The 15,956-nt window shown below is 35.5% G+C and overlaps 1 protein-coding gene across 1 annotated transcript in view; it reads right to left on the bottom strand.

The window, feature by feature from the left end:
* LRRC9 (leucine rich repeat containing 9) overlaps positions 1–15,956 on the bottom strand; it is a 112,744-nt gene that overhangs the window by 44,594 nt on the left and 52,194 nt on the right. Inside the window, exons 16-17 of the mRNA XM_070469426.1 lie at positions 12,577–12,789; positions 8,529–8,648 (exon numbers count right to left, since the gene is read on the bottom strand). Of these exons, the coding sequence (XP_070325527.1) occupies positions 8,529–8,648; positions 12,577–12,789 (333 nt within the window). The remainder of the gene's footprint in view (positions 1–8,528; positions 8,649–12,576; positions 12,790–15,956) is intronic.

Below are 15,956 nucleotides of genomic sequence, written 5' to 3'. Positions count from 1 at the left end.
CCCCAAATTCTGACACTTGCATGCTGATTAGCATTTGGGAACAATTCATTATATAAAGATAGCTGTCTTCTTTCCTTGAAAACAGAGGTAGGATCTTCACTTTTTTATATTTCCAAAATATAAAAGAGACTCCATACACTCCATGAATATTCAAGGAATAATATTTTCAGTTTTGCCGGAGAACTTGGCATTTTAGTATTTCTTGTGTTTTGGTTTAAATCTTTTTTAAGTTATGGTACAATTCAGCCCAAATTACACAGATTAAAACTGACAAGACCTATTTAAAATATTTTAGGGATAATAGTTCAATCTCTAAATGTAGATTATCTGTCTTGAGGCATTGGAAATATTTTAACACTAAATTTTTCATTGGAAAAGGTAAGACAAGTATTATTTCTACAATCTATAAAGTAGCAAATAGCCATACATACTTGTCTCTCCTTGGCCAACTCTGATTATGGCATAGTTATTTTCAGAGAAAAAAAATCTGCTCCTATTTCTTTGGCTTGGATACTCTCCTTTCCTGATAGTTCAAGTGAATGAATGACAGATATACAGCTTTTGATATTTCAATTTTACCTTATGTGGATGTCTTGCTTAGATTTTTAAAAAATCTATAAAAATTATATAATGTATCTCCACCATTTATGAAGCTCAGGTCTTTCATTATATAAACAGTCATAGATTAGGAATTCTGATTCACAAGGCAAAGACAGGGTAATGAACACATAGTAACCATCTGTTTACTTTCTGCAACCTAGTAGAACCTAATGCCTATCATACAATAAAGTACAGAAACTCTCCATGTTAGAGACACAGTTAAGGAAAATGATAGTAAAAATGAGATAAGTAAAAGTGAAAGTCACTCAGTCATGTCCAACTCTGTGCGACCCCATGGACTGTAGTCTTCCAGGCTCCTCTGTTCATGGAATTCTCCAGGCCTGAATGCTGGAGTGGGTAGCCATTTTCTTCTCCAGAGGATCTTCCCAACCTAGAGGTTGCACCCAGGTCTCCTGAATTACAGGCAGAGTCTCTACCATCTGAGCCCCTAGTGGCTCAGCTGGTAAAAAATGAGATAAACTAAAGGCAAACATAAAAACTTAGATGATAGAAGTAACAGGTGAGTGATTAAATCAGGGCATAGCCTTTTGTGATACAGAGATAAATATAATTAATATTAAACACACATACAAAGTTGATTATTGGAAAATACGTAGGCGGAGACAGCACAGGTATTCAACCTCTCTGAATCCCCACATAAAAAGAAAGTAAAAATAAGACCAAAATTCCATGGACAACATTTATAATAAAGCTGCATAACAAGGTAGCCCCATAAGTCCCAAAAGAGGTTGGTGGGGATAAACCGCCAACAACCACAAGACTACATGGTGTCCATGTCTATGTGAGAGGAAGAAGGAAGCGTCAGGGCATCATCTGACAGACCTGGGCCCCAAAATAGCCAACCAATATTCAGTGGACTCTCTGAAGGCACAGTGAGTGCAGTTGAAAGTGGGAGTTTTGCCTTCTCTGATACCAGATGAGTACATGAAACCCAGAGTAAAAAGGTCTGAAGGGCCTGGACCAGTCTAGAACCTATGAATTTTCTAACTGCCCCACCAGGCTCTGGTAAGAACTGAATCCTTCTTGGAGAAGAAACTGCTGGGCTAAGTCAAAATCAAACAGGATAAGGACAAAGGAGGCAAATAAAAGAGAAAGTTCAGACGGAAGTGGAAGAAGGAAATAGAGTCAGGAAATCCCAGAAAATAAGTGCTACAACTGTTAACAGTACATATAAATAGCAGAAGAGGGAGATCTGTGAAACTACAAAAGCTTCCCCATCACCCACTTTCATTTTAAAAGTTAAGAAGAAGTAATTTCACTGAAAAATGAGCAGCAGAAAAGTACTAAGTTAAAATCCCAGGCAAAGCTAAACAAACTATGCATGCATGAAAGAGACACAGAAATATTGCTGTGAGCAATAAAAGTATACCAGAAAAACATGCCCAAGAAACATATCATAACCATAAACCTGTTATTTCAAAGCAAGCAAAAAGATGTTAAGAATGATACAAGATACAAAATAACAACAGAAATCTGGATGAGAAAAACTCAGAAGTAAAGTGAAAGAACCCAGAAAAGAATCTAAAATAAAATAATAAAATCATTTCAGAAGTGAATACTAAACTAGCCAAAGACAAAAAGAGTAAACAACAGACAACACCTTAAGAGAAACAGAAAGTGAAAAAGACAGAAATTTTAAAAAATCAAATCAATTAAAAAATCTAAACGGAGCTATAAAAAGGACTCAAGAGAAAGTGACAAATAGTGAAGAAAAGATTCAATATATGGATAATGTGAGTTCCTTAAGAAGAAAACCAAAGCAAGGAAACAAAAATTGGTAAAAACTTTCAGTTCAAAAAAATGATTTTAATATTTATTTTGGAGGAGTATACTGTGAATGTGAAATCTTGACCCAGAACAAGCAATGCCAAGACATACTCTTATAATAAAATTACTAGACTTTAATGAAAACTAAAAAACTTCCTTTGGACATCTAGAAGAAAAAAGCCTGTGGCTTATAAGAGAAAAAATTATACATTCTCATCAGACTTTTCTACAGCAACACTTTATGCCACAAGAAAATTAAATAACATTTAAGATGCCCAAGAAACAAAATTGTGAGTCAAGGATTTTATACCTAACAAAACCATCTTTCAGGTATAAAGGACATAAACTATTACCAACATGTAGTAACTTAAGGGATTTTGTTCCTATAAGCCCTTCTTTAGGAATCTATAATAGAATATTTTTCTGACAATTAAGATGTTTGATACCAATCTAAGGACTGGTGATGAGAATTAAATATACAATTACCAATGATCTAAAAGGTAGAGTGTACAGAGTGTAAGGGCTACATGCTCAAAGTAGATATAGTATGATAATTTTAACTTTTTTAAAATAGGGAAGACTGGAAAGAGCATACACAAAATTAAAAAAAAATAGTTATGGTAACAAGCTGATGTGGGTATTAGTGCTGTCATTCCAAGGCTGTTGTATTAGTAACATGGGATAAAACAAATAAATGATTATTAAATATACTAATTCTATCACCTTGTAACCTTGAAAATCAGGATTATTGGTGTTGAAAAAAGATATAGATGTATGTAGCAGAGAAAACTCAATATCCCAAAAAAATAAGATCATGGCATCCTGTCCCATCACTTCATGGCAAGTAGATGGGGGAAAAACGGAAAGAGTGGCAGATTTTATTTTCTTGGGCTCCAAAATCACTGTGGACAGTGACTGCAGTCAGAAATTAAATGATACTTGCTACTTGAAAGAGAAGCTATGACAAATTTAGACACCATATTAAAAAGCAGAAACATCACTTTGCTGACAAAGGTCCATATAGTCAAAGCTATGGTTTTTCCAGTAGTCATGTAACGGATGTGAGAGTTGGACCATAAAGAAGGTTGAGCATCAAAGAATTGATGCTTTTGAACTGTGGTGCTGGAGAAGATTCTTGAGAGTTCCTGGACAGAAAGGAGATCAAATCAGTCAATCCTAAAAGAAATCAACCCTGAATATTCATTGGAAGGACTGATGCTGAAGCTAAAGCTTCAATACTCTGGCCACCTGATGGGAAGATCTGACTCTTTGGAAAAGATCCTGATGCTGGGAAAGATTGAGGGCAGGAGGAGAAGGGGATGACAGAGGATAAGATGGTTGGATGGCATCACCAACTCAATGGACACGAGTTTTAGCAAACTGGGAGATAGTGAAGGATAGGGAAGCCTGGTGTCCTGCAGTTCATAGGATAGAGTCCAAAATGACTTAACAACTGACCAAAACAACAACAGAGGAAAGGTTAGGCTAAATGATTTGCAGTCTTGAATTGGAAATATCAATATAAATTCATAAGGTTAGTTTTAGTTATACATACGCATATATACCAGCCCCACTCCCACACACACACCCCTCACAACAAGTCCTGTCCAATGGAAAGACTTATAAACAGTGACCAACCGAGGTTGTGGTCCTGAAATACCACTTCTCTAAAAGAAACCAGGGCTTCTTGAAGAAATAGTTGACTCCATGTCTGCAGTAGAAAAATACACAAAATGTGTATGGAAAATCATTCATGCTAGGTGGAAAAGAAGCTATCACAGACTATGAGAGTCATGGCTAAAGGAGATAACTTTATGATGCTTCCACTGGCTAAGGATAAGAAAATCTCAGCTTCGTCATGATGATAATTGCAATAAATTGAATAACATCAAATATGTTTAAGTCCCTGCATTCCTAATGATATTAAAACAGAAAAAGAATTGCTCATCTTTGGGAAATAATAAGGAACTAATTCATTATCTTCAAAGTTTGTAAGTAAAGGCAAATAATCAAATATCTGTTCTGGATTTTCTATATGAATGGTTCTACTAGGTATCCAAATAATAGATAAGGGGAAATGTCTCTGTAAAATATTCCAATTAATAAATGAAAAAGAAATGAGAATAAGAATCTATTTCATAATTTTCAATGAATTAATGAATATTCAGTGCTGGGCTGGATGAATCACAAGCTGGAATCAAGATTGCCAGGAGAAATATCAATAACCTCAGATATGTAGATGATACCAACTTTATGGCAGAAAGCAAAGAGGAACTAAAGAGCTTCTTGATGAAGGTGAAAGAGAAGAGTGAAAAACTGGTTTAAAACTCAACATTCAGAAAACTAAGATCATGGCATCTGGTCCCATCACTTCATGGCATATAGATGGGGAAACAACGGAAACAGTAAAAGACTTTATTTTCTTGGGCTCCAAAATCACTGCAGATGGTGACTGCAGCCATGAACTTAAAAGACACTTGTTCCTTGGAAGAAAAGCTATGGCAGACAGTGTATTAAAAAGCAGAGGCATTACTCTGTCGACAAAGGTCCGTCCAGTTAAAACTATGGTTTTTCCAGTAGTCTCATTGTACAGATATGAGGGTTGGACCATAAAGAAGGCTGAGTGCCAAAGAATTGATGCTTTTGAACTGTGGTGTTTTGAGAGTCCCTTGGACTGCAAGGAGAACAAAGGAAATCAACCCTGAATATTCATTGGAAGGACTGATGCAGAAGCTGAAGCTCTAATACTTTGGCCACCTGATGGGAAGAGCTGACTCATTGGAAAAGACTCTGATTTTGGGAAGAATGAAGGCAGGAGGAGAAGGGGACAACAGAGGACGAGATGGTTGGATGGCATCACTGACTCAATGCAGCTGAGTTTGAGCAAGCTCCGGGAAATGGTGAAGGACAGGGGAGCGTGCTGTAGCCCATGGGCTGGCAAAGAGTCAAACACGACTGAGCAACTGAAGAACAATGGATATAGCCTCCTTGAATCAGAAAAGTGATGACTAGACATTATATGTCTCTTACAGTCTTGCCAGAGGAATGCAATCTCAGTCTGATCCAATCTCTGGATCCAGTTGCCAATTTGGAAAAAAAAAACCGGTGGGTGGAGGGCATGTAGAGTTGTATCATAAGTAATATATTGGCAGCGTCTAGACTGTGGGAAACTCTTTGGGTTGGAAGGTGCAAGTTTTTCTACAACTGTTTTATGATTCTGCAACTTCAAGGAGTGCATCCCACTAGACTCCTCTGACCATGGGATTTTCCAGGTGAGAAAACTGGAATGGGTTGCCATTTCCTTCTCTAACAAATAAACAGTGGGGTGTGAAAGAGAATAGAAGGGAAACTTAAAAGAGACTTAAAAAATACAGTACATTTAAAAAATGGGGGAAACCAAACGGCTGTGCTAGGGATGCACATTTGGGTGATGGAACTGTGGGGGGAAAATAGCAGGGAGAGGATAACCATAGAAGTTAGGATAATGATTTCCTGAAGGAATGGGGCATATAAGGATTTATGCTCTGGGTGGCAGAGTTTTATTTCTTGACCTGGACGATAGTTACAAGCATGTTCACCTTATAATAATTTACTAAACCACATATTTGTAGTATATGGTTTTCAGGATCTGTGTTTTATTCTACATATACAGTGTCTCCTCTCTTTGAACACCTGAAGATCCTTATAGTCATTTTTAGAGACATATTTATATATCAGATTCTTGATGTTTGAGGAGTCTATACCTAGTTCTAAAGTTCAAAAATAACACTTGGGCATAAAATTTGTCCAGTTCCCTTACATGTAAAGGGACCATGGTAATAGTTATTCAATGAGTAGGCTGTGCGGCCATGATGATGAAAAGAACAACATAGCCACACTGCAATATACACACTGGGCAGCTGGCTAAACTCACTCATCCTGTGTGACTTTAGAGTTTACTCTTTTTATTTGTGCCTTAGCAAAATTACAGTGTTTCTTATAACCTTTGGAACTGCTAGAAAATCATTAGAAAAAAATTAAACAAAAAATGCCACCAATTACTATATAGTCCTGGGAGCTCTATTAAACTATCTTCTTTTCTCAGTTGCATACCAAACCCTATAGGAAATTCTGTTAAAAAGGACTTTGGCCTTACACGTGCCTGTCCAGTTTCCTAATACCATTAAAATTCCTAGAAGAAATAAAGGCAGTATGCTCTTTGACATCAGTCTTAGCAATGTGTTTCTAGATAAGACTCTTCAAGCAACGTGGACAAAAGCAAGAATAAAGAAATGGGACTACACCACACTAAAAAGTTCTGCATGGCAAAGGAAACCATCAGCAAAATGAAAAGACAACATACCAAGCTGGAGAAGATATTTGCAAATCATATATCTGATAAGGGGCTGATATAAAACATATATTAAAAACTCTTAAAACTCAACAACAAAAAACCAAACAACCCAATTTAAAAAATAGGCAGAGGAGCTAAATGGTCATTTTTCCAAAGTTATTTTCAGATGGACAACATGAAAAGATGTTCATCACTAATTATTAAGAAAATGCAAATCAAAACCACAATGATTTATTATGAAAAAGGCAAGAAATAACAAGAGAGGATGTAGAGAAAAGTGAACCCTCATGCACTGTTTGTGGGAATGTAAATTGGTGCAGCCAATTTACAGTATGGAAAACAGTATGGAGAGTTCTGTTTTATATTAAGAATAGAACCACCATCTGATCCAGCTATTCAACTTCTGGGTATTTATCCAAAGAGTATAAAAACATAAATTTAAAATACCGTACCCCTGAGTTCATAGCTGAATTTACAATTGCCAAGATACGGAAGCAACCTAAGTGCCTATCAATGGATGAATGTATAAAGGAGATGTGGTATATATATACTATGAAATACTACTGAGACATAAAAAAGATGAAATCTTGCCATTTGCAACAACATGGATGGAGGGTATTATGCTGAGAGAAATAAGCCAGAGAAAAACAAATACTGTATTATATCACATATGTGGAATTAAAAAAAAAACAAAATAAAGGAATAAACCAAACCAAATAAAGATAAACACATAAATAAAAGGAACCACATGGGCTATATGAGTAGTGATTACCAGTGGGGAAGTAGGGTGGAGGGCGGGCAAAATGGGTAAAGGTGGCCAACTGCTTGCTGATGGATAGAAACTAAACTTCTGGTGGTGAGCACGCTGTAGTGTATACGGAAGTTGAAATATAATAATATTGTACACATGAAACTTACGTAGTGTCATAAACCAATGTTACCCCAATTTAATAAAAAAAGATTCTGGTTTACTAGAAGAAAAAAGGGAGTTTAAATACTAAAATCTAAGGCCAATAAACAAAGTGGCAAACTCTCACCACAGTAGGAGAAGTAATGGTGCAAGGGCCTTGACATGGTTACAAGGAGGTAGAAAACGGGCAAGAGCTGAGACATATTTTGAATATATCTCATTGGATATATTCTGAAAAGGCATGTCGATGACCTGAGACCTATGGAAACAGAGATGCTGGATTGCAGTTCTGGAACCCATATGTAATTATTGTTACATGACATATAACAGAGAAAAAATTCCAGACAAGATCCGTACCTGTGTGTACATGTGACTTACTATATTTGTCCTTTGATTTATAAGAAGGCAAACACAAGTCAAACAAGATCTATGTATTTGAAGTTTGGGTAGAAAGGACAAGGCAGAGAGGACAAGAAAACCATAAGGATAATGAACAGATGGGAAGAACAGACAACATTAGCTGTGAAGTGGTAAACCAAAAAGTGAAGAAGAAATAAGGACTCACAAGAAGGAGAAAAAAAAGACTGAGAAAAAATAGCAGAAGAAATTGGAAATGACAGCTTATAAATGACAATTTAAAAACGAGTCTGGAGTAGTTTTACATTTACTTTCAAGTAGCTAGAACTCAGATATGATCACAGGTGTATATGTGGTTTGTAAACAGAATCTAACTCTAAGACCTATTTTAGAGAAAGTAACATACTATAGTTTTATGCATGCTTTGTTCCTGATTTGGGCTATATATCTTTAATATGGTATAGATGAGGTAATTATTACAAAAATAATTTATCCATTAAATTAATAATTTTACTTATATAATTTCAAAAAAGTTCTTACCAGGTGGTATACATCATCTAAACAAGTAAATTCATTAAAGCTGATATTAAGTTTTCGAAGTCCTGTTAACTTGGAAAGATCTCTCAATTTACTCAAGCTGTTTCCATGTAGATTCAGACTCTGAAGTAAAATAAAATGTAAATAAAAAGTAAGGCAAATTATATTCTAATTATAGCTATTAAATAACATTAAGAGAGAGCCAATGAGAAAAAAATCTAATTTTAAAAGTACAGTCTGTTTTTATAATCTGATTTTACAAGATAAAGTTTATAATAGCAGTATTGGAACTGGTACTTGATTAATTTGATTTTCCACTTGCTCTAAGTTTACTAATAATTGGCGTGAAATTCTTTTTAGAAGATGATTAAATATTTTGTTGTTACATTCATTAGGGCAGTTCTATTTCTCACGCTAGCTGGTAAACAATGTAGGCCCTAAAGATTTTGGGTATTGGCTAGGTTGCCTCACAGGAGAGAGGATGGCGAGGATATACCCTGATTACAGGAAACCAAATGAGGGCCCAGGACTAAGGAAGAAAGGCTGAGGGTGTTAAAGTGGGAGGATACAACATCAAAGAAGGAGTTGAGAGATGTCTAAGTCTCTGCATCACAAATTGACCCAGATTTTCCCTGCCCATTTGATCCTGGACTATATGAAAATGAATGTTACTATATTTTTATATTTAGGGGAGACTCTGATATCTGTATGGGCTTCCCAGGTGGCACTAGTGGTAAAGAACCCACCTGCTAATGCAGGAGACATAAGAGACGTGGGCTTGATCCCTGGGTAGGGAAGATCCAGTGGAGGAGGGCATGGCAACCCAATCCAGTATTACCTGGAGAATTCCTTGGACAGAGTAGCCTGGCAAAGAGTCCTAATGTGGCTATAACATCTCATTCTTTCAGTCAGTCTTATGTATCTTTATATTCCAACCTACACCTATATTCCCACCATGACACACCCTAGATAAGACACTAGGTCTTTCAAAACCATGTGCTTACAGATAAAGTATTCCTCGGCATGGAAGACAAAAACAATGAAATCTTCCATATCCTTCAGAAATTCACACAAAACCACCTCTTTCTGTGGACCTCTCTCAGCGGATCTAAATGTCTTGTATTTGTATATATATCTGTCTTCTTCACTAAAATAATATCCTTGGAGCAGGGAAGAAAACTTATTCATTGAACACCTAGTACTTGCTTCAATGGTTAAAATATAGCAAATTCTCAGTAAATGCTAGATGAATAAATCAGTGCAAAAGCCAGACTTATAACTGACAACTCTAATTTTTAGTATTTAATTGTGCTGTAAGAAATTATAAAATTATATTACTCTGGGCTTTTCATTTATATATATTTTATTTATTTTTATGGATGTCCTCATAAAACTCAATCTAGTGGGGATAACTGAAAAGAAAATAAGACATATGTACCTTCAATTTCTCTTACAGTAATGGCACAAATAAAGGAGAATAAAGGGTGTGATGTCTAAATAGCCTTCTAATATCTAGAATTCTTACTGGAAACTGTAGAAAATTTGCTGGCTTTTAAGAAATATAGACAAATTTAAGATGAATTCTTAAATTCTTATGTTATGGGTATTGACGAAATTAATAGTCAGGTGGAGGTCACACTGGCCAAGATATTCCAAAGTCTTAAACTCTTCTCCTTTCTGCTTCTTATCTTCCAAACCAAAGATAATTAAAAAAAGACCTACTTTCTGGTGCTATTTTTTTACTTTTATTTAATCTCTTTAAATCTATAGGATACATGTTTTAGAAGCTCAGTCCTATCAGAACACTGATTTATTAAACCTTTTCTATTGAGGCTTTATTATAAACAATGCATTAATCAAATATGAAATCTTGACATTATAGTTCAGAAACAATTTCTCCATACTGTCAGCTGGAAGATTGTTCCTGTATTAAGTATACTGCATATTTATGATACAGATGGTGATATTGCTATCATGCTATAAAATTTTCCTTCATCTCTAAAAACAATTCTTAATCTAGACTTGAAGATTCTAGATTCTAGATTAAGTCTAGACTTAATCTAGACTTAATCAAGACTTGAAGATTTGGTGGATGATGCTAATACAGTTTTACCAAAGCAATTTCATAAATTATCTTAAAAAGATGTTTTGAATATTTTTAGAAGCAGACTGAAAACTGTTGACCTCATTTATTATTTTAAAATATGTTTTGCATTCTCTTTCTGCGTCACATAATCATTTGGAAAAAACTGTCATCATAAACATTGGATTTTAAAATGTCAAAACGGAGCCAAGTAATTGACTTTCAAGATAAAAATAATTTCTGAGTTTTTATCTGTACCTCAGTTTTCAGTAAATGCATAGAAAGATATGTCAAATAAGAATACCTTGTCTTAAGTATTGTTATCACTTATCAATTAATATCAATTTGTTTACTACTTCTGTAGGTTCAAGCAGACAACTCACTTTCTCTGTAAGAACTGCTCAGACACTCTGTTTTAGAACAAATATCCAATGAGTATCTCATATGTGCTAGGTATTGTGCTAGATAATGGCAAAGTTAATGCTGGTCCACACAGTATTTATGAGTAAATTATAAAAAGGCATCTTTACCTCAAGACACCTTTATTTCCAGCTTTTAGAAAATTGTCACAATAGACTGATTTTGTTAGTAAAAGAAATTCCACCACCAGTCATCAGAAAGTTGTTGTAGTAAATATACTACTGTATATTTAAAAGTTGCCCCTTAGATGTGGCCCTTCTGTGCAATGCACACTGCACAGTCTTATATTGTTACCCTCATGCTGGGAATATAAATGACTAAGAACAGCCATAGCCTCTGTCCCTGTGGAATTTATAGTTTAGGAAGAACACAGAACACATGACAAAGGAATCTTACTTAGATTCTTAGTTAGACCTAGAGATAAGAGAAGGACTTAATGCTTAAGTATAGATCTAAAATATGTGTAGGAGCTAAATAGGAGAAAGAAGTTCACGTGAGAACATTCTGGGTAGATGAAGTAGCTAGCGTGGAGACTCTGTGTGGTGGCAAAAGGTACATTTAGGAAACAAAAAGGACATATATGTGGACTTTAGAAAGATGGTAACGATAACCCTATATGCAAAACAGAAAAAGAGACTCAGATGTATAAAACAGACTTGTGGACTCTGGGAGAAGGTGAGGGTGGGATGTTTCAAGAGAACAGCATTGAAACATGTATATTATCTAGGGTGAAACAGATCACCAGCCCAGGTTGGGTGCATGAGACAAGTGCTCGGGCCTGGTGCACTGGGAAGACCCAGAGGGATCGGGTGGAGAGGGAGGTGGGAGGGGGGACCGGGATGGGGAATACATGTAAATCCATGGCTAATTCATTTCAATGTATGACAAAAACTACTGTAATGATGTAAAGTAATTAGCCTCCAACTAATAAAAATAAATGGAAAAAAAAATCTAATATTGAGTAAAAAATAAAAATAAAAAAAAACAAAAACGAAAACAAACAAACAAAAAAGAGGCTGACTATAGATTGCTACAGGGAGGGTAATATGAGAAGAGTCTGGAAAGACAGGCCTCGGACCAGGTCATATAAAACCTTACAGGCCATATTAAGGACTTTGGTTTTATTTTGAAAACAATGAAAGGCATTTGCACATTTCATATAGGAGTGGTGAGGGATGACAAATCAGATTTGCGCTGGAAAAGACTACTTTGGCTTCAGTATGGAGAATGGGTTGTGGCCTTGAAGCGGAAGTAGGACAAAACCTCTGTTGCACAGCTCTAGTAGGCATGCATCCCCACCCCAACACACACAGACACGCACACCCCTTGTACTGAGTTATACTTAGCTATATACTGAACAGCATCCAAAGAGCACGTTAATGGAGTATTATGTGCATGGAGCCTCCTAAAATTGTGTAGTAGCCCCATGGAAGTATCTAGGTTGGTGATAGAGTCTGGATAGAATGGTAGCAGATTTGAAATGGACAGGCTGAGTCAAGATATAGAAGGAAGCTTAACATCTCAATAGAATTTCCTTGTAATACTCACCACAATATGACCATAAACACTAGTCTTGGCAAGGGAAAGTATCGTTTTATCATCCAAACTCATAAGTTTTGGTCTGGGCTTGATCCTAGGATCCATTTTTATAACTTCATCATCAAATTTCAAATCCTGGGACAATACTGATCCTTCTGAATTTTTTTTGCTTTCTTCTAGAATAATATTGTTGAATGAAGAAAATAAAGAGTGAGCCTTGACCTAAAAAATTTATTAAAAACATTGAAAATTTGGTTGCTGTATTTATCATTTTGAAAAACAGGCTATGTAGGAAAGATGAATTAAAACTTTTTCCGTTATATAGTAATATCTATGATGATCTGTATCACATTAGGAAATCTATGAGAATAGATTAAAATTGTGGACTAAGAATGGGTATGTTCATCCCTTCCTCCTGAAAATTCCTTAAAACTGGAAAAAGACATTTTAAAAATATTTTATCACAGTGGAGAGGGCACCAACAAAAGACTAAAAGTTGTGAGATATAAATTAGAAGAGACTGAACTGACAAATAGAAGCAGAAATGTAACCTGCAGCCAAAATATATGCAGGAGATAACCGCTTCAAAGAGAAGATTCCAAGAAACTTGGTGTTTAGAGTGAACAAGTAAAGTAGTAGGAGGAAGCTCTAGGTAATTATTAGGCAATTAAGTTATCATAAGAATTGTGGATGACTGGGAAAAAACAACATGAACAACAGAAATGGCTCTACAAAAAACCAAAATGGTCCATAAGAGAATTCTTTTTAAAATCTAGGAGAACAAAACATCCATAAAAGAATAGACGGCTATAGAAAAAATAGGGTAAATGCTTCAAAGTCACCATAAAAACAATTAGTGAAGTACGAAATATTCAATAAATGTCCTGAGAAACCAAATGGATACTACAGCAAATCAAATTAACAGTGTGGAAACTAATATAGAGAGCATCTTTCACAACAAAGAATTTAAAGATGGAAATGTAAAATACAGAGAAAAAAAATTAAAATACATTGGCCGGGGGAACAGTTCAGAATGTTCAATGTTTACCAAATAGGAGTTCAAGAGGGCTTAACAGAAAATAGAAGAGAAGAAATGATAAAGGAATTAAAAGGAAACTTCCCAGAGTTAAAGGAAACATTTGATCTTCAGATTAAAACAGCTCATAAAGGGGCAAGCAGGATGATGGAGCTCTTGTCTTTGCTGACATCACTTTGTTGTGAAGTCAGTCACAACCGCAGGGACTTGGCCTCTCCACTTCTTGTTTTTTCAGTTATTTTGTTTGCTGTTTGCTTGGGTTTCTATGTCTTTTGTTGAAAGTATATTTGACTGATAGAATCCTCTTCATAACAACATAAAATATAAATGCCCAGAACTATACAAGAAATATAAGAAGAAACGTTTAAGACCCATATAGAGGAAAATATGGGAGAGGACTTGAGTAAATGGAATAATGTATCATGTTCCTGGATGCAAGGCCCAACACTACAAAGAAGTCAGTTCACCCCAAAATAAATTTAAATTCAATACACTTACAATCAAATCCTAGTAGGACATTTAAATAGAACTTAACAAGCTGTTTAAAAATTTAATTTGGAAATGAAAACATTCAAGAATGTGTGCGTGCATGCTAAGTCGCTTCAGTCATGTTTGACTCTGCAACCCAATGGACCATAGCCCGCCAGGCTCCTCTGTCCATGGGATTCTGCAAGCAAGAATACTGGAGTGGGTTTCTGTGCCCTCCTCATGTTCAAGAATAGCCAAGAAATTTTTAAAAAAATAAGTGGAAGAGAATTTGCCTTATCACATATCCAAACATATCATCTGGTTGTAATAAGCAAAACAAGATGGTAGGTAGGGAGATCAATGGAACAGAATATAAGGATCTATATATATTAAAATAATTTTAATAATAAATATAATATTTCAAAATAGTAAAAAAGATTGAAAGCAAACCCACAAAGCTATTAACAGTGGATGCCTTAATGAAAGAGAGTGGGATAGGGCTGAGGTGAAAGCAGATTTTCATGTGTATTCTATATTCTCCAATACAGTTTTATTCTTTTCTAGTGAGACTACAGCTATATACTACTCATGTAATATATTTTCAAAATAAAAAATTTAGGTGTAATAATTATTTTCTTTGAAAATTAAATCCCTCACAGAATAGTTATTTTACATTTATATATAGGCATATCTTGTTTTGTTGCATTTTGCTTTATTGGATTTCTAACAAATTGAAGGCATCAAGCAAGTCTATTGGTGCTATTTTCCAACAGCATTTGCTCACTTCATGTCTCTGTCACATTTGGTAATCCTCATGATATTTCAAACATTTTCACTAAGATTATATTTGTTATGGTGATCTGTGATGTTACTATTGTAATGGTTTTGGGTTGCCACAAACCACGCTCATATAAGACAGTGAACTGTGTTTGGACTACTCCATTGACCAGCCATTTCCCTGCCTCTCTCCCTCTCTTTGGGCCTCCCTTTTACCCAAATCTTAAAATTTAGGCAATTAATAACCTTAGAATGGATTCTCACTGTTCAAGTGAAAGGAAAAGTCACATACCTCTCACTTTAAATCAAAAGCTAGAATGACTAAGTTTAGTGAGGAAGGCATGTTGAACACTGAGACAGCCTGAAAGCTAGGCCTTTTGCTCCAAACAGTCAAGTTTTGAATGCAAAGGAGAAGTTTTGAAGAAAATTAAAAGTACTACTCCAGTGAACATATGAATGTAAAAAAAGTGAAGCAGTCTTATTACTGATATGGAAAATGATTTTGTGCTCTGGATGGAAGATCAAATCAGTCACAATATTCCCTTAAGTCAAAGCCTAATCCACAGAAAAGTCCTAACTCTCTTCAATTCTATGAAGGCTGAGAGAGGTGAGAAAGTTGCAGAAGAAAAGTCTGAAGCTAGCTGAGCCTGGTTCATGAAGTTTAAGGAAAGAAGAGATCTCCATAACATAGAAGTGCAAAGTGAAGCAGCAAGTGCTGATGTAGAAGCTGCAGCAAGATATCCAGAATATCTAGCTAAGATCACTAATTTAGGTAACTACACTAATACACAGATTTTCAATATAGATGAAACAGCACTCTATTAGAAGAAAATGCCATCTAGGATTTTCATAGCACTGAAGTCAGTGCTCAGCTTCAGAGAGTCAAAGGTCAAGCTGTCTCTCTTGTTAAGGGCTCTTTTAGTTGAAGCTAATGCTCATCTACCATTCTGGACACCCTACAGCACTTAAGAACTATGCTAAATCTACTCTACCTGTGATCTATAAATGGGACCAAAAAAGCCTGGATGACAGCACATTTGTTTACAACATGGTTTGCTGAATATTTTAAGACCCCTGTCTAGACATACTGCTCAGAAAAAAAAAAAAA

The sequence above is a fragment of the Odocoileus virginianus genome, chromosome 6, assembly GCF_023699985.2.
Source record: "Odocoileus virginianus isolate 20LAN1187 ecotype Illinois chromosome 6, Ovbor_1.2, whole genome shotgun sequence".
NCBI lineage: Eukaryota > Metazoa > Chordata > Mammalia > Artiodactyla > Cervidae > Odocoileus > Odocoileus virginianus.
The sequence above is the reverse complement of the archived record's forward strand: the minus strand, read 5'-3'. Positions and strand labels throughout refer to the sequence as shown.